This window comes from Octopus bimaculoides, chromosome 19 (genome assembly GCF_046866305.1).
Source record: "Octopus bimaculoides isolate indiv1 chromosome 19, ASM4686630v1, whole genome shotgun sequence".
NCBI lineage: Eukaryota > Metazoa > Mollusca > Cephalopoda > Octopoda > Octopodidae > Octopus > Octopus bimaculoides.
Window position 1 is genome coordinate 4949822 of NC_142946.1, and position 18293 is coordinate 4968114.

The window sequence follows — 18293 nt, forward strand, 5'->3', positions numbered from 1 at the left end:
AGACGGAAACTGAAAGAAGCCCGTCGTATATATGTATGTCTGTGTGTATGTTTGTGTTTGTCCCCCCTAGCATTGCTTGACAACCGATGCTGGTGTGTTTATGTCCCCGTCACTTAGCGGTTCGGCAAAAAGAGACCGATACAAAGAATAAGTCCCGGGGTCGATTTGCTCGACTAAAGGCGATGCTGCAGCATGGCCACAGTCAAATGACTGAAACAAGTAAAGAGTAAGAGTATAAATATACGAGTGCATATATAATTATATACATATATATAACGTGTATACATATATATTGTTTTCAAAACCTTGTTTATTTGAGGCATTAAAAAAACCCAGATTGTGCGATATTTTACAAGGTACCATAAACCAAAATGGTTGGTAAAAACCCCAGATCAAAGAATAAAAATCAGCATTCACTGTCCTGATAAATAAATAACATAGATACACATGATACATACATACATGCGTATGTCCATACATGTATACATACAAACATTATATATAATACAAGTATGTCAATATATATTTCTTTTATATAAAGCATTTAAAAGAACTTCTTTTCTCATGGAGCATTAGTTTCCAGATGTCTGCAGGACCATATCTGATTAAAACTTCAGCAGTTGCTTGAATTTATCACCCATTCTTCAAGTAATAAATATTGTGAGAATAGAGATTACAGGAAGCGAAGCAAGACTTCCATTCATTTTCTTTCTCTTTCTTTCTAAGCAGTTGTTTCTTTGTATCTCATGGTAGTTTCTCCTTCCTGTTGACCCAGTTGTAGTAAACTATTTGTACCATTATGACAATATTTAGCAGAATGCTGCAGAGAAAGTTCATGGATACTACATGGTCTCCAGTTTCGTACAATGATGTTAAAAGACGAGCTATGAAAACAAAAAAGGAAAAAAAAAAATGTTAATAATATTAAAAATAACAATGGTTTCAAATAACAATATGCAATAATAATAATAATAATAATAATCATATGCAATAATAATAATGATTACAAACTTTGCCACAAGGGTGGCAATTTTGGGGGAGGGGATGAGTAAACACAGACAAAATTCCGCTAAGCATTTTGCCTGGTGTGTTAACACCTTAATGATAATAATAATTCTTTCTACTAAAGGCACAAGGCCAGAAATTTTGAGTGGTGGGGGTAAGTCGATTATATTGACCCAGTACTCAACTGGTACTTATTTTATCAACTCTGAAGGGATGAAAAGCTAAGTTTGTCCAGCATGGTAACAATTCTGCCAACCCACCACATTAATAATAACAATTATTATTATTATTATTATTATTATTATTTCAAATTTTCTTCCACAAGGGCAGCTCGTGGGGATGAGTCAATTACATCGACCCTAGTATTCAGCTGGTACTTATTTTATCAACCCCTGAAAGGATGAAAGGCAAAGTTGACCTCGGTGGAATTTGATGATGATGATGATGATGGATTAGAATCTAAGAAAACAACTTTTTTTTTTTAGAAAAAAATGTTAAATGCCATGGAGTAAATTTACCTGTTGAACAAACCGTTGTTGCAAGCCAAGTGGTGAAGCTTAACTGACCAACATCTTTGGACTGGTGCAAGGAATAGATCTGAAGCGATTTACTGAAGAAAGATATGGGTGTGGCCAATATCTGTTTGAAGTAGACAGGTAGGTAGACACATTTGTATTGAGATAGTATTACTGGTGGTTGCAATGGTGGTCATGGAAAGATGGTATGGTGGAGCAGGGCATGAGGCAGGCAGTAGATATAGGGGATGTGATGTAGTGATGGCAATAAAGAGGGATCATGACACAGCCGAGGGCCAGTGCTGTGCGGGTCAATCGAGTGATTAAAGCCTTCCTTCAAAATTCCATGTCATTTATGTTCAAAACATCAACTTAATAATGATGTTATTTTACAAAATTCTTCATTATTTTTCAAAATCATCTGAAACAAAAGCAGTGGCTGTGTGGTAAGAAGCTCACTTACCAACCACATGGTTCTGGGTTCAGTCCCACTGCGTGTCACCTTGGGCAAGTATCTTCTACTATAGCCTAGGGCCAACCAAAGCCTTGTGAGTGGATTTGGTAGATGGAAACTGAAAGAAGCCCATCATATATATATTATGCATGTATTTGTGTGTCTGTGTTTGTTCCCCCACCATTGCTTGACAACTGATGTTGGTGTGTTTATGTCCCTGTAACTTAGCAGTTTGGCAAAAGAGACCGATAAAATAAGTACTAGGCTTACAAAGAATAGGACCTGGGTCGATTTCTTTGATTAAAGGCGATGCTCCAGCATGGCCGCAGTCAGTTGACTGAAACAAGGAAAAGAGTAACAAAAAGTGTAAATAAAAAATAAAGGAGATTGAAAATGAGTGAGACAGAGAGAGACAGACCGGGATCAAGGACGAAGATACAATACTTACAATTGCGATTTTTAATACAGCATTTGATATAACTCCAGAAGCTAAGAAAATGCAGCTAAAGAAATAGCTACAAGTATGGTTAAGGAACATAAATTTATTCAGTAATAAATTAAGATGTTATCAATAAATGCTACATGCAGTGGGAGTAGAGAAGGCAGATGGAGTGGATAGCATAGGGGACAACCATCCAGAACGTCTGCAGAAAAACAGGGACATAGAAGGAACCATCTGTGAAATTAGAGATTTTACAGATGTTTTTTATTTCTTTATTGCCCACAAGGAGCTACACACAGAGGGGACAAACAAGGACAGACAAAGGGATTAAGTCGATTACATCGACACCAGTGCATAACTGGTACTTATTTTATCGACCCCGAAAGGATGAAAGGCAAAGTCGGCCATGGCAGAATCTGAACTCAGAATGTGGCGGAAGACGAAATACTGCTAAGCATTTCGCCCGGCGTGCTAACGATTCTGCCAGCTCGCCGCCTTTTGGTCCCTGACCTAGTGGTTACGGGTTCAGTCCCACTATACAGCATCTTTTACTGTAGCTCTGGACTGTGTGTGTGTACGTCCTTGACATCACATGACGTTTGATGATAACTGCAAGCAAACAACACCGTCATCATAAATGGTGTCATTCATTTCCTGTTTTCCATGAAAAACATATCTGACCATGGGGCAATATTACCTTGCTGAGAAACAGTTTAGGGTTGGTGTCAGCAAAAGGACTCTAGCTGTAGAAAATAAAATCTTCCTCAACAAAATCTGTCTGATTCATGCAAGCATGGAAAAGTGGTGATGGCAATGATGATGATGGTCGTGGTGATGTTGGTGTTGGTGGTGGTCATGATGATGGTGATGATGATGAGGAGGTCAAAGTATGAGCTTAAAAGGATACACCATGAATCCAGTTACAACTCTCATGTCGAATCTATCATTGTAGTAGAGCAAAATACACAGAAGAATTAAATCTGTAACAAAACAAAAAATACAATTGTATTTGAATTATAGCCTGTTGAAAGGTACAATCAAACAAAAATAACCTATATATATATATATATATATATATATATATATATATATATATATATATATTAAATATATACTTTTATAAAACAAATTTTACAAAATATATAGTATCTGTTAACAGTCTTAGCCGGGATACCCTATTGAAATGTGCATAGGTTTGGCTTATTGTGGTTGTTTCTGTTATTATAATTGTTGCTGCAATAAAGTATCTTCAATGCATTGATTTTGAGCTCTATCCTTTAAGAGACATGTATACATATATATATATATATATATATATATATATATATATATATATATATACATACATATAGTGTTTTTTGAAGTCTGTGTTGCGTTGTGTTGACAGACTTGCAATTGAAATTTCCACGTTTTAATCAAAACTTGTTAGTTACTAAGAGGACAACACTACCTACTTATCTATCTTTCGTTGTATTTCCTTCTCGACAACAACTTTTTCTCTTCCCCTTCTTTCCTCTCTGTACACAAGAGTTGTTAAGGACAGATAGATGGAGATCAGCTTCTCTTTTGTAAATCAAACGAATGTAGTTTTTCAATAGAAATATGGTAGCAGAAGGGTTAATATTGTAAAATATGTTTCCATATTTTAAAATAGATTTATGTTTACTGTAGGACAATGTTAAGGTTATCATCAAAAATGACTGATGGTAGAATTTAAAAAAAGACATAAAAGTTTTAAAAAATAAAGATAAATAGTTTCTTTTTTCTCATTTACCTTGTGGCACCAGGAAGATATATTCGGAATAACTAGTGAATGGGTAATTCATGGCAAAATGGTACACCAGAACAATGGAATGGCTGTCAAGAAAAGATCACGAAAACAAACAGTAAAACAGAAAAATTAATTAATTGATTAATTAATTAATGGAAATAAACAAATAAGTTGCCTCCATTATCATCACCTCCACTACTACCATCGCCACCACCACTACCTCATTACCACCACCATTCCTGGAAAAACAAACAAACAAATAAAGAGCAAACAAAAGGTGACCAACTTACCCACAAGTCTCAGTCAATATTGCCCGCAAACTGACACTTTTGGCCTTCTTAGCGTGAAGAATATTTCTAATCTGTGGCATCTTAATGAACATACTGCACAGAGCAATTAAAAAACTAATTATGTAAAAATGGAATGTACTAGAGTCACTGTTATTAATCTCGTAGCCAAACATATTTAGGCAGTAAATCAGCTTTACACTGGGTTGTAGAGTTCTTCTTTGTTATAGAAAGATCTGGAATGATGTGTCTCGTGTCAGGAAACCAAAGTTGCAGTGTGTGTATTGCGGAAAATAGACATCATCTGAAATAAAAGAAAAAAAAAAAGGAAAATGTTTTTGTAAATATATATATATATGGTTTGTAGACTTTACCTGTTGTTCTTCTGAAATTGATAAACTTCTTAAAAATCTCTTGACCATCTCTGGGCAAAACAAAACTACAAGTAGCAGAACCAGCATCAACACCACTGCCACCAGTAAGGTGATGCCCCAGCATGACCGCAGTGCAATGACTGAAAGAAAGTTTGCATATGCGTCTGTGCATACACACACACATATATATTCATACACAATACATACATACATGTATATATATATATATATATATGTATATATATATATATATATATATATATATATATATACATATATATATAACAGAGCTCAAAATTGATCCGTTGAAAATACTTTATTACAACAACAATAACAATAATAATAACAAATAAATAGACCTATGTACATTTCGATAGAACATCCAGAATGATTAATACATATCATAAAATATTATAAAATATTGGATACTCCATCTCCTCAGGGTCCCATTATTATTGCTATCATCACCATCATTATTATTAGCAATACACATCCAAAAAAAACAGAATATATATATATATATATATATATATATATATATATATGTAACATATATATATATGTATACATACATATACATATATAATATATACACATATATATGTATGTGTGTGTGTGTGTGTGGTGTGTAGTGGCTTAATGCAAGCATGGCATGGATTCGATCCTCGATCGCCATATTTAATTTAACAGTTCAACAGCACTTTTCCCAAGTGCTGTTGAACTGTGACTGAAACAATTACATTTGCCAGATGCCTTCGCTAAGCAGAATAACAGCTTTGCCACTTGAACCTTCTAACCTCTTCTATGCCACCAAAAGCTAGAATAGAGATAACAGGTACCACCAACGAAAACTATTGTTCTCAATAATATGGCTTTAAATGATTATTCCGGAGCATAGTCATCATCTACTTCAATTACTGCTTCCCATTTGCTTGGCAGACGGTCAGACCGTCATTTAAAGATGCTTTTGTTAAATATTGTTATTGTTTTTTTTTTTTATATATAAAATTTATTAAAAAACAAAGCCGCTATAATTATGCACCAACCCAATAATTATACATACCAACCCGTCGTGGTTTTGGATATATACAAAGTGACGGCAAATAAATATTTCTTTACAACTTCTATCACTGTTCTTCGTTCATCTTGCACACCTGCAACAGCAATACCTGACTCCAACAAAAATCACAATACAAACCGTTACACTGGCAACCAACACCTTAAAATCGATCGTTACAATTGTTGACCCTCAACTGTAACGAAGAACTAACCGTTATGTATATAAAATTATATATAAGTCTAAAATTTTATATATATATACATATACAGGGTTGGCCAAAAGTAACCCGATTATAAAAATCAAAGTTCCATAAATACTATTTATAATTCTGTATTGACTCGAATGGAAAAATATGGGTTAATATCTAGGCGTGGATCTAGATATTAACCAAAATGTGTTGCTCAAGAAGGACTTCAGTTTGAACTATTTTCATGGTGTTTCATATTTAGATGCTTTTATAAAATTCATTTAGTTAAACATAAATAAATCTTTGAATTAAATCGTTTTGATTTACTGTGTCAGGTGACTTCTTTGGGTCAACCTTATATTTATATATACACACATACATACAACGTACACACACACACACGTATATGTATATATATATATATATATATATATATATATATATATATATATATATATATATATATATATAGCGATCTTACGTTACGAATCCTACGTAAGATCGCCTATATATATATATATATATATATATATATATATATATATATATATATATATATATAATTTAATAATAAGGGTAGAAATTGATATTAATCAATTAAAAGCAGTGGTCCAGCATATTAAAAAAAATCCGAAGATTAAAATTATATTACATACACAAATAAGAGGAATGACCAGCAAAATATGCTAGAAATAGATGCCGAATCATTTAACCAGGTGATTCGGCATCTATTTCTAGCATATAGGAGTCCAGTTTTGCTGGTCATTCCTCTTATTTGTGTGTGTGTATATATATATATATATATATAATTATTATGGTATATATAAATATAAAATTATATATCAATAAATATGAAATTATGTATGTATGTACGAAAGCAAAGCGATAAAGTAAAAAAAAGAAAAAGAAAGTAAGAAGTTGTTGAGTGTCGGTCAACTGTTTTCGAGTACGTTGTTGCCTGGCAACCAATACACGCTAACACATGTTCTAGCGAAAGACAGAGAATGGCGAGGAAGAAAGTGGCGAAAAGAACGGACGAGATATTAGTTACCGAGGAAGAAAAGACGGAGCCGAGTTCTTGGGAAAACGAAGACGTGGAGGAAACGGAACAGCAGCAGCAACCACCAGCCGAAGCGGTGCAAGATGAGACGGAAGTGACAACTTCTTGTGTGACTGAAGGCCCCTTATTGACCAATGTGGTGATAAAAACGTAAGCGATCGTCATTGGAATTTAAACGTTTGTTGTCAAAACATCAGGCAACAGCGTTTACAGGGTGTATAGGAACACTACACTGTGTATGTGTGTGCGCTTGTGTGTACAGTGATTCCTCGATTATCGCGGGGGTTGCGTTTCCAAAACCCTCCCCCCGCGATAGGTGAAAAATCCGCTATGTAGAAACAGTACTGTACTGTGTGTGTATATATATATATATATTTTTTAAATTATTTTTATAATTTGTATATATTTATTTTATTACAAATGCAGAAACATCACGGAGGAATCGGACGCAAGCTTAAGTAATAAACCGCGATGTGGCGAGGGATTAGTGGTGCATATATAAATAGATACGGTAGTAGTTCGGTTTTCGGACAGCTCTGATCGCGAATGAGTCGTGCTTTATATATATATATATATATATATATATATATATATATATATATATATATATATTTATATATATATATATATATTTATATATATATATATATATATATATATATATATATATATATATATATATATATATATCATCATCATCATCATCATCATTTAACGTCCGCTTTCCATGCTAGCATGGGTTGGACGATTTAACTGGGGACTGGCGAAGTGGATGGCTACACCAGACTCCAATCTGATTTGGCAGAGTTTCTACAGCTGGATGTCATACACACACACACACACACACACACACACACATATATATATATCCCTATATGATTAAAGAATCTGTGCTTGAGATGGAAGATCCATACAGGGATATATATATAATATATATATATATATATATATATATATATATATAATTTGTGTGTGTGTTTGTGTACATATATTTATATGTGTGTGTGTATATATATATATATATATATATATATATATATATATACACACACACACACACAGGGGTTGGACACAAAATAATGGAAACACCTAGCATCATAGCATCATAATTTTGAAATATCTATAAAACTGTCAAAAGCTTGTTTATTTTTATGTTTTTTTATTTATTATTAGTGTTGCTTAATATGTTTTGCTAAAATTGCTGTTTCTTTTCAGATATCATGAGAGAAAGGTAATTAAAATTCATTAAAATGACAGATCTATCGGACTTTCAAAGAGGTCAAATTGTTGGTGCTCGTATGGCAGGCACTAGCGTAACAAAAACAGCCAAAATGTTTGGTGCATCAAGAAGTACTATCTTGAAAGTAATGACAGCCTTTGAGAAAGAGGGAAAAACCTCTCCATCAAAACAAAACTCTCCCCAGACACAACAAAATCTGTTTCAACACATGGATTCACATAAAGAATATTGCAAACCAGATAAAAAAACGAAGTGTGTGTGTGTGTGTAGTGAGAGAGGCATGGGTGGGGGGCTTTGTGGTAAGAAGCTTGCTTCCCAACCACATGGTTTCAGGTTCAGTCCCACTGGGTGGCACCTGGATCAAGTGTCATCTACTGTAGCTTTGGGCTGACTAAATCCTTGTGAGTGGATTTGACAGACGGAAACTGAAAGAAGCCTGGGGGAGTTTACCATAAGTAAAACGAAAAATTAAAGAGGTAAACAGAGAAATATGTTACAGAAGTTTAGTTTGATCGTTTTTACCCAATCAGAAAACAGGACTTGTACGTAATACCTGTCTTCAATTTTTCAATATTACTGTATTCCCTAAATAAAACTGTGAGCTGACAGAATGGTTAGAATGCCAGGCAAAATGCTTAGCGACATTTCATCTGTGTTTATATTCTGAGTGCAAACTATGCTGAGGTCAACTTTGCCTTTCATTTTTTCAGAGTCGATAAAATAGATACCAGTCATGCACTGCGGTCAATGTAATCGACTTACCCCCTCCCCTGGACTTGATGGCCTCATGCCAAAAGTTGAAATCAATATTATTGTATTTTCTTGACCTTGAAAAAGTTTGAAAGCCAAAAATAAGACTTATATTAACACACAATCACATTAAACAATAATGATGACAACAACAATGACAGTGATGATGTTGTGAATTACATCAATGGCAGTAGCAACAACAACAACATGAAAATAGACACAAAGAATTTATTAAAAAATATTTGCAAAATGTATTTACTTTCTTTTACTTCAGATATGAGGGCAAATTTTTAAATGGCTTGTTTGAAGGTGAAGGTTATATGGAATTTATTGATGGGCATATTTATAAAGTAAGTATAATCATTGTTTGACATAAAACTGCAAATGAATATATATGTATGTATGTTTGTATGTAAGTATGTATGTATGGTTGTATGTGTGTGTGTGTATCTATGTATGTATGGTTGTATGTGTGTGTGTATGTGAAGAATGATGAACAGGTATTGATGGCAGGAATTCATTTATATGAGACGTTACTTGTGATATATAAATTACATGTGATGTTAGTTCTTTACAGCTGTTTCAAAGAGTTGGCAAGTGGTTGTTATTATAATGTACTAGCTTTTAAGCTGGCTCCTGCAAAGGGCTAATTAGGCCTGCAGCCCAAAAACTAAAGAGAGCAATAGTAATAAAGCGTTTATTGGTACCCTACCAATATGATATTACTTTAAATTCAGTTTAGATGAAAGACTTGCAAGTTCACAAATTTTGGGAGTTCTTTTAAAATTTGAATTTTCAACTGTTAGCATATAACATATCTTGATCCAGACCTGATCCCGTGTGTGTGTGTATGTGTGCTTAATCAACAGAACGTTAAAAATCTTTCTGCCGATTTCACACACACACGCACGCACGCACGCACGCAAGTACACACACAGCATTAATGAGACGAGTGAAAGAACTTCTAAGATTGATGGAAGGAAAGGAAGCAACTGAACTTCAGATAGGAAATCTGGATTGAAAGCGTGCAACAGGGTGGGGCCCTATCAAAGGTATGTTCAAGGAGTAGGGGGTGTTAAACTGGGTGTCAGGTTAAATCTGCTGCCAATAAAAGACAGAAACGGTGGTCTCTTCAATGGGTTTCCATAAACAGAGACATGGAAAATATTGGTCCAAAATGGAGTACCGCCTCCACATCGGAGCAACACTACAGCAATTTATTCCTTGTGTGCATCGACTAGCAATTGTTGAAGACAAATGTTGACAGCATTGTCTTCACAGGTATCGGAGTCAGGAGGGTGCGAAAGCCATAGATACAGACCCCCCCCCCCGTCGTCTACACCTAACAGGCCCCTACCAAAACAAACAAAAACAGCTTATTACTTTATTTTATCAGATAACTAAATATAACATTAATGTCGACAGACTCAGTCGAAGGAAACTGGGTATTTTGCCATGTAAGCCACTGTTTAGAGCACGAGTATTAAGAAACAACCGTACGAACATGCCGAAAGGAGGTCTGAAGAGAAACAAAATCCTACGTAAGGGAGATGACTCCCAACAGAATAAATAGATATTTTCTCTTTATCTCCCTTTAATTTATCTTTCAGTTGAATAAATACTGTTCAAATGGAGAACAACTTTCAGCTACGAATGATAGCAATTAATTGTTGGTTAATTCTATAAGTTTTGTCGACAAACGACTGAAAATGCTTTTTTGGAAATTATAAAACTTATTAGAATATTTACATTTATATTACATCCTCATTGACGTCCTGAACAACTCATCGCAATGCCATCATCATTCATTCATTCACTAACACTCTACAAAATACATGGAGCCACATTTTCCTCCTCGGTCTACTCTTGACTCAGGCTTATATCTCAGTCAAAAAAGCATGTCTGATTAACGTCACTTGAGGCGATGTAAGCATTCACTATATCGACCCAATCTTCCAGCAATAGCTTCATTCCAGCTCATTTCTTAATGAGAATAGCCACAATTTTGGTTACCCTCGTTTAGTTCTTGTCCACGCAGAGTTCTGGTAATTGTTCATACTAGTTGTTGAGCTCTTCAAATGAAATCAGAGATAACTACTGATCAATAAAAACTTCCCTTCTCAAACGACAAATTACCAGACGCACGACCGTTCCTACTTGATCTGAGTTCTTATTGTCATCTCAAGTTCTTCCAATTTTGTGTGATTACCTCGATTTGCCAGGAGTCCGATACTATAGTGGTGACCGTTTGTATATACAGACATAGTCAATCATTTCTGCATCTGTAGCCCAAATATACAATATCGGTTTGAAAAGTACCCTTAACTCACTGTCTGTGTTATTTCTAACGGTTCTGGTAAATAAACTGCTTACAGTGGCCACTGATCAGATGCACGTGAACAAGGCAGAGACCCAACCTCTGAAGACGGAAATAAAACTGGTTAGTCTTAGAACATCAGCCAATAGTTGCAATGATTCACGTAATCGGATACTTTCGATTGATTTATATTTTATTAGAGTCTCCAATGAATGGTTTTAATATGCAGGCATGACTGTGTGGTTAAGAAGTTCACTTCGAAATTACGTGGTTTCAGGTTCAATTGTACTACATGGGCCATTGTGCCAGTAAGTTCATTTCTAACAGCCAGCCCATAACTGGCCCCAAAGCTCAATTCCATGCCATCGTCCATCCCCACCAATCCTGTGTGTCGCATTAAATGTAAATTCTGAAATTGCCTCTTGGTGAGCAAAACTGAACATCAAACTCCTTCATGGTGTTCAGAATAACACCCAAGGAATATTCAAACCCATAGTTAGATATTTTGATTCATTTACTCATTTCTTCAACCACTTCTTTGTATACGGAGTCCTCCTACATCAGACTTCAACATCCCCCATGAACAAAGAAAAAACGCAATTAATCTTTACTTCACAAGACTCAATAAACATCTCAGACTCTCGTAGTTGGCCTAACTTTTATCTCTACCATTTTTCTCTACTTCAAGCAGTGTATTACCGGCTAATGACGACCCTATCCACTCTTTGTGGTTAGTTTTAGAAGTACTTGATTCTGTTGTTATTGTTGTTTGAACCCAGGTCGGCCCTAACTGAGCGGGCCCACGGTCGAGGTGAGAGACCACTTGGTCCAATGAGATAAACATTATAATTACATTTTTGTGTTTTTTCCTCCTAGGGTTCTTTCCATCAAGGTCTGATGCATGGTCGCGGATATTACAAATGGAATGATGGTGTCACCTATGAGGTATATAAAACCTAAAACGATTTTTCAAGATTATTTAACTTCATTTTGAAAAATTGGTAGCCTAATGTTTAGACAACTGGACTCTCGATCATAGAGTCGTTGGTGCGATTCAAGGTTTGAGAAGCACATTGTGACGTTGGGTGGTCGTGGGATGTGCTAAAAGTACCAGCTAAATCAACTTTAAATTACAAACAAAAAAAAATTTTCTTTCGTTCATAATCATATGAATTCCTGTGTGTAGAACACAAATTCGCAAAATTTTTCTTAAAATTCCAAAAAATAATAAATGTTATGAGGGATTATATATGATATGTTGTTAATATTTACATTATATGTAAGTTCATTTTTATCTAAAAACAAAAAATAATAGGCAAAACAATCATCTCTGCCACCACAGCAAAAACAACCACCATCACTAGCAACCAGGGCTGTGGAGTCAAAACAAAAAACTGACTCCTCTACTATTGGCACCTCCAACTCCGACTCCGACTCCTCTTTATGTAATAAAGTGATTGTGGTCTACATATCTCATAAAGCATATGCATACACTTGTGCTTTGACTAGGACTATAGGTTATAATTGTTTTATATCAAAGAATAAAGACATTATGAGTCAGAGTCAGTATAGTTTTACCAACTCTGACTCCAGCTACCCCTTAATTACTTCTGACTCCACGACTCCGACTCCACAGCCCTGTTAGCAATACCATGAGAAGTACCAACTAACAGATCATAAGTTGTTGCTATTATGCAAACGTCTCGTAAGTCCAAAATGTTACTTTTTCAGAAAACAAAGAAACAGTTTCACCATTCCATAGCAAAACCGTTCTACTACACTTTTGTTAATTGTTGACATCTTGGCATCTGAAGCAGCTGGAGATACGATAGTTTGACCAAAAGAACTGGTTATTGGAAGCAAAAATAAATATTGCAAAAAAACGCATTTGGCCAAATTTGGACATACGACAGTTTAACATAGTAGCAAGAATATCTATTTTTATTTTGAGAATCAACACACACACACCTGCATATATCTTAATATATAAAACAGAGTGTGTGTGTGTGTGTAGGTATGTTCCTTATGGATTCAAAAACTGAGTTGCTGATTTTGACATATGAGGTATCAAAAAATCCAGTAATCTTTCAGCAGCAAATAAAGTATGTTTTTTGCACAACTCTTTTTTACTACAAAAATAACCTCGAAAACAAGGTCAGGTTGCACAGTTTTGAAGTCTTTAGCTAAAGGTGGTAACTCTGCCAGACACAATACTCAATTTCACGACAAATGTAAACACACACACACACATTAAGTACAAGAATGACTGTGTGGTTGAGAAGTTTGCTTCCCAACCACATGGTTTCGTGTTCAGTTCCTCTGCATGGTACCTTGGGCAAGTGTTTTCTACTATAGCCCTAGGCCAACCACAGACTTATGACTGAATTTGGTAGAAAGAAACTGCAGCGTTTTTCACCAGAAAATGATCAAAAACCATGCTTATAAAGAAGAGCTGTTTGCTTCATATTCCTCGTGTGTCAATTCTTCCCATAAGAAAAGAACAAATAATACAATGTGACTGTAGGTCATAACACCCGGGCAATGTCAGGGTGCATTGCTAGTGTATAATATATATGTGTGTGTATGTTTATATATGTATGTATGTATACTTTACAGGGAGACTTTATGTTTAACTACATCACAGGTAAAGGAACATACACCTACTTAGATGGAAGGTGAGTATTATTGATCTTTATTGAACTTGATTGGTCGATAGCTTTTTCTATGTTTGTGTCCTTTAACTTAACTTAATAACTACGACCATAACGGAGCACCTACTTCACACTTGAATATTCTTTGACCTTCGTGTCATCTCTATGTGTGTCGTCTCGGTGGAGACTACTCTATTTTAGTTGTATAATTTGTGGGCCTTGAGGTCTCAAACTTGTTGTGTGGGTCCCTATAACCTCCCTAAAAACCAGGCCACTTCAACCCTTTATTCTCTTCTTCACTCTCTTCTATTACAAACCATATTTTCATGTGGTTGCTGTGGTTTAACCCCATGTCAGCTCTGACTGGATAGAGGCTTATGATCAGATATTCCAAACATGACCATTCCATCTGTTATGGTATCTAGGACAAAATTATCAATTGTTCACTTTCTCTTTCTGTGTATGTATATATATATATATATATATATATATATATATATATGTATATATACACATAGACCCTGAAGAAACTGAAGAAGCTGGTATTATTGTGGGGTTGCAATTGTAACTGTTACCAATCGGTGCAGTTGAAAGCTTCCGTTTTAATACATCTTACGACTGTATTTTAAATATTGATGTTACAGTACTTATGAAGGAGAAGTTCTGAATGGTAAGCGTCACGGTTATGGAATTTACACCTGGAAGGCACAAGGAAAATGCTATACTGGTTACTGGTTTAAAGGAACGAAACATGGAAAGGGAGGTCATTTATATTTTTATGGACTCTGTGTGTGTGTGTGTGTGTGTGTGCGTGTGTGTGTGTGCATGCATGTGTGCATGTGTATGTATATATATATATATATATATATATATATATATAATCCGTGAATGAACATGTATGTATGAATATGTATGTAATTATGTGTATGTGTGTGTATGTATATATATATTTATGTGTGCATCTGATTTTGAGGTAAAAATTGGTTGCTTTTTCTACCAGGTGGAGACTCCATCGGCTCATAAATTCATTTGGTTTGATGACCAAGATATATTTGTGTTCATTCTTTCAGGGATGTATGCAGTTTGACAAAGACAGTCAATGCTTCTACCACGGTGATTGGCAATATGACCTTCCCCATGGATGGGGTCTCCAGAGGTACAGCAGCCATAACATTTATGAAGGGTTCTGGTTCAAAAATAAGCCAAATGTTGAAGGTGTAATGAAGTGGTTCGTTCAAGGCCGACCAAAGGATATCGAAATATACAAGGGCCACTGGGCCAATGGTATACAGGTAACTTAGATCCTTTATTTTGTTTTTCCCTTTCTAATTATCTTTCTTATCTGGACTTGACTAACAATGTCACCTGTTTATAAATCATCACAGGACAATCAGCTCCACAACCATATGTCTTTCTCACATGCTTCTCAACACTAACTTACCACACACACGTCCTGTTTCCCCCCATCTTTCTCCTGTCTACTTTATCATCATTACTATTCTGCGACACTCTGCCCTTGACCTTTTCTTTGCATTGTTAGTCATCTCCTATGCCTCCTACCTCCCACTGTCATTCTGCATCCCCACCTTCATCTACTGCCTTCTCTTCAACTCCTGGAACCATTTCACTTATTGTTGTTAGCACTCTGTCGCTTACGACGTCGAGGGTTCCAGTTGATCCGATCAACGGAACAGCCTGCTCGTGAAATTAACGTGCAAGTGGCTGAGCACTCCACAGACACATGTACCCTTAACGTAGTTCTCAGGGATATTCAGCGTGATACAGTGTAACAAGGCTGACCCTTTGAATTACAGGCACAACAGAAACAGGAAGTAAGAGTGAGAGAAAGTTGTGGTGAAAGAGTAGAGCAGGGTTCGCCACCATCCCCTGCCAGAGCCTCATGGAGCTTTAGGTGTTTTCGCTCAATAAACATTCACAACGCCCGGTCTGGGAATCGAAACCACGATCCTATGACCGCGAGTCCGCTGCCCTAACCACTGGGCCATTGCGCCTCCACATTTTACTTATCCTCTTTCTAAAGTGGATTCTTATCTTCTCTTTGTTTCCTTTCCTTTCTCTTTCCCACAGCAAGGATATGGGGAACAAGTCTGGGTGACGTACAGATCCCCGAGCTCTCAATTCAATGGCCAGAATTTATACAGAGGTAACTTTGTCAATGGTAAACGGCATGGACAGGGGACATTTTATTATGCTGATGGCTCCAAGTACAAAGGTGAATGGTTCGAAGACATGAAACATGGACTTGTGAGTATAGTCTCTTTTATGCATACGTTTGTATGTGTGAATGCATGTGTGTGTGTGTGTGTGTGTGTGTGTGTGTGTGTGTGTGTGTAAGATCCAAGGATCAAGGTGAAACTTCATCAAAACAGTCCTTCCCGCAAAGTAAATTAAATAAAATTTGGGATTTTTTTTGCAGAGGGTTAAAGTGGTAACAAAAACAGGACAGTAAGGACAAAACAGTAAAAACAAACGGTGAGGGCTGTTAAGCCATAACGAGGTGAAGTGGTGAATGCTGGAAAAACAAGCTTTGAGAAGAGACAAGCAAAAGCATGTCTTGTCTTTAGGAAGGAAGTGAAAAAAAGATGGATGGCCGTTGGTCACGTGTGAGCAACAAGAGAATCAAGGAGGAAGAGAGAGAGAGAGAGAGAGAGAAGGAATTGTGAAGGGGAGATGAGAAGAATTAGAGAAAGGGTGGGAGAGAAAATCAGAAAGGAAGAAGAACAAGAGAGGGAGATAGAATAGAGATAGGTTGTAGAGTGCGCATCGGAATTATTAAGATAAATCTTACTATATATATATATATATACATTATCATCGTTTAACGTCCACTTTCCATGCTGGCATGGGTTGGACGGTTTGATTGAGGACTGGCAAGCCAGGAGGCTGCACCAGGCTCCAATCTGATCTGCCAAGCTTTCTACAGCTGGATGCCCTTCCTAACGCCAACCACTCCCAGAGTGTAGTGGGTGCTTTTTACATGCCACTGGCACAGGGGCCAGTCAGGTGGCATTGGCATCGATATATATAACAATATTCTGTCTATTTGCTTTATAGTCAGTAAAATTGCTGTGCCAGTTCTCTCAAAAGCTAGTTTCTATTTGCATTTGCTGTAGCTGAAGAATTCCAAAGACCATGACTTATATGTATTGCAAATGTGTTCCTGTCTTGTTTTAATTGCAGGCTAAATTCACTCAAAGAACTGGAGGTGTCTATGAAGGAAGATTTGAGAATAATGCTCTTCCTGATAATACCTTTGTCAAAGGACTTCCGGCTCTTATTAATGACCAGGACAATAAATGTGAGTCTTTAATTGTAAATCCCCACCTCTCTCTCTCTCTCTCTCCCTTTCTCCTTCTTTTTCTATTTCTATTTCTCTCGCTCCCTCTATTTCTATTTCTCTCTCTCTCTCTCTCTCTCTCTCTCTCTCTCTCTCCCTCAAAACAAGAAAAATGATATGTTCTATATTTAAGAGATGAGGAATTATGTATATTATTTATCATTATTTACATTTGACGGATATTGGAGGGTGTATCAGCCGAAACGTTGTGTTAACAACAAACAAGATGAGGACAAATAGCCGTCAAATGTAAATAATGTAAATAATGTAATACCATGTTGTTTTTGCTCCCCCCCAATGAGCTTCATTATGCATTTGACTTGCTCTGGTTCCCCAAATATCTCTGCAGCTCCCGAAAAGGAAGTGAACATGAAATCAGTCGACAGTAATTTCATAATGGACATCAACAGCTTACTGAAAGGTTACAAAGGTGTTGACCCCAAACAAGAACTGACACAGGTAATTAACATTAATTAACGTATTCTTAGAATTGCTGCCGCTACTAAAAGTTTCCCTTGAGTAAAAAAAAACACAATGATAATTAGTTTTACACAGAAAATGTAACGATACTGCAATGGGATGCACCACTATGCCATTGCAGCATGTTGCATTGGTGCAGAAATATGAATAACTGATACTGCAATGAAACTGCATTGTGTTGCACTAACACTGCATGACACAGTACGTTGCAGTTACAATGCATTGACACTGCAGTGACATGACAGCAGCTTGTACTTTATTTGGAATGTGTTGCACTAATACTGGACAGACATGGCTGTGTGGTAAGACGTTTGCTTCCTAACCACATGGTCCAGGGTTCAG

At 36.1% G+C, this 18293-nt stretch overlaps 2 protein-coding genes across 3 annotated transcripts in view; one reads left to right on the forward strand and one right to left on the reverse strand.

Moving 5' to 3' along the window:
* Positions 1–290: 290 nt before the first annotated feature.
* Positions 291–7285, reverse strand: LOC106869435 (solute carrier family 66 member 3). 2 transcript variants are annotated; one of them, XM_014915180.3, is made up of 7 exons: positions 7147–7285; positions 4478–4778; positions 4191–4273; positions 3324–3396; positions 2423–2489; positions 1524–1644; positions 291–884 (listed from the first exon to the last, which is right to left on the reverse strand). In XM_014915180.3, exons 2-7 carry the CDS (start codon positions 4648–4650, stop codon positions 745–747), a joined length of 657 nt encoding a protein of 218 aa, XP_014770666.1. In that variant the 5' UTR covers positions 4651–4778; positions 7147–7285; the 3' UTR covers positions 291–744. The 2 variants fall into 2 exon arrangements, with proteins under 2 accessions (XP_014770666.1, XP_089222525.1); XM_089366399.1 differs by lacking the exon at positions 7147–7285 and adding an exon at positions 5912–6051.
* The window catches only part of LOC106869422 (uncharacterized), a 49850-nt gene continuing 38567 nt past the window's right edge, over positions 7011–18293 (forward strand). Inside the window, exons 1-9 of the mRNA XM_089366402.1 lie at positions 7011–7305; positions 9420–9495; positions 12339–12407; positions 14079–14137; positions 14758–14870; positions 15182–15405; positions 16202–16378; positions 17315–17432; positions 17821–17930. Of these exons, the coding sequence (XP_089222528.1) occupies positions 7100–7305; positions 9420–9495; positions 12339–12407; positions 14079–14137; positions 14758–14870; positions 15182–15405; positions 16202–16378; positions 17315–17432; positions 17821–17930 (1152 nt within the window). The 5' untranslated portion in view covers positions 7011–7099. The remainder of the gene's footprint in view (positions 7306–9419; positions 9496–12338; positions 12408–14078; positions 14138–14757; positions 14871–15181; positions 15406–16201; positions 16379–17314; positions 17433–17820; positions 17931–18293) is intronic.

What these genes read in the sequence shown, in the direction of transcription:
- LOC106869435 (XM_014915180.3), bottom strand. Translation starts at nt 4,650, where the DNA reads ATGTTTGGCTACGAGATTAATAACAGTGACTCTAGTACATTCCATTTT. An exon ending in GTTGTAACTGGATTCATGGT is followed by an intron (nt 2,490 to 3,323) that starts GTATCCTTTTAA and finishes CCATACTTGTAG; the next exon opens with CTATTTCTTTAGCTGCATTT. An exon ending in CTGTATTAAAAATCGCAATT is followed by an intron (nt 1,645 to 2,422) that starts GTAAGTATTGTA and finishes TACTTCAAACAG; the next exon opens with ATATTGGCCACACCCATATC.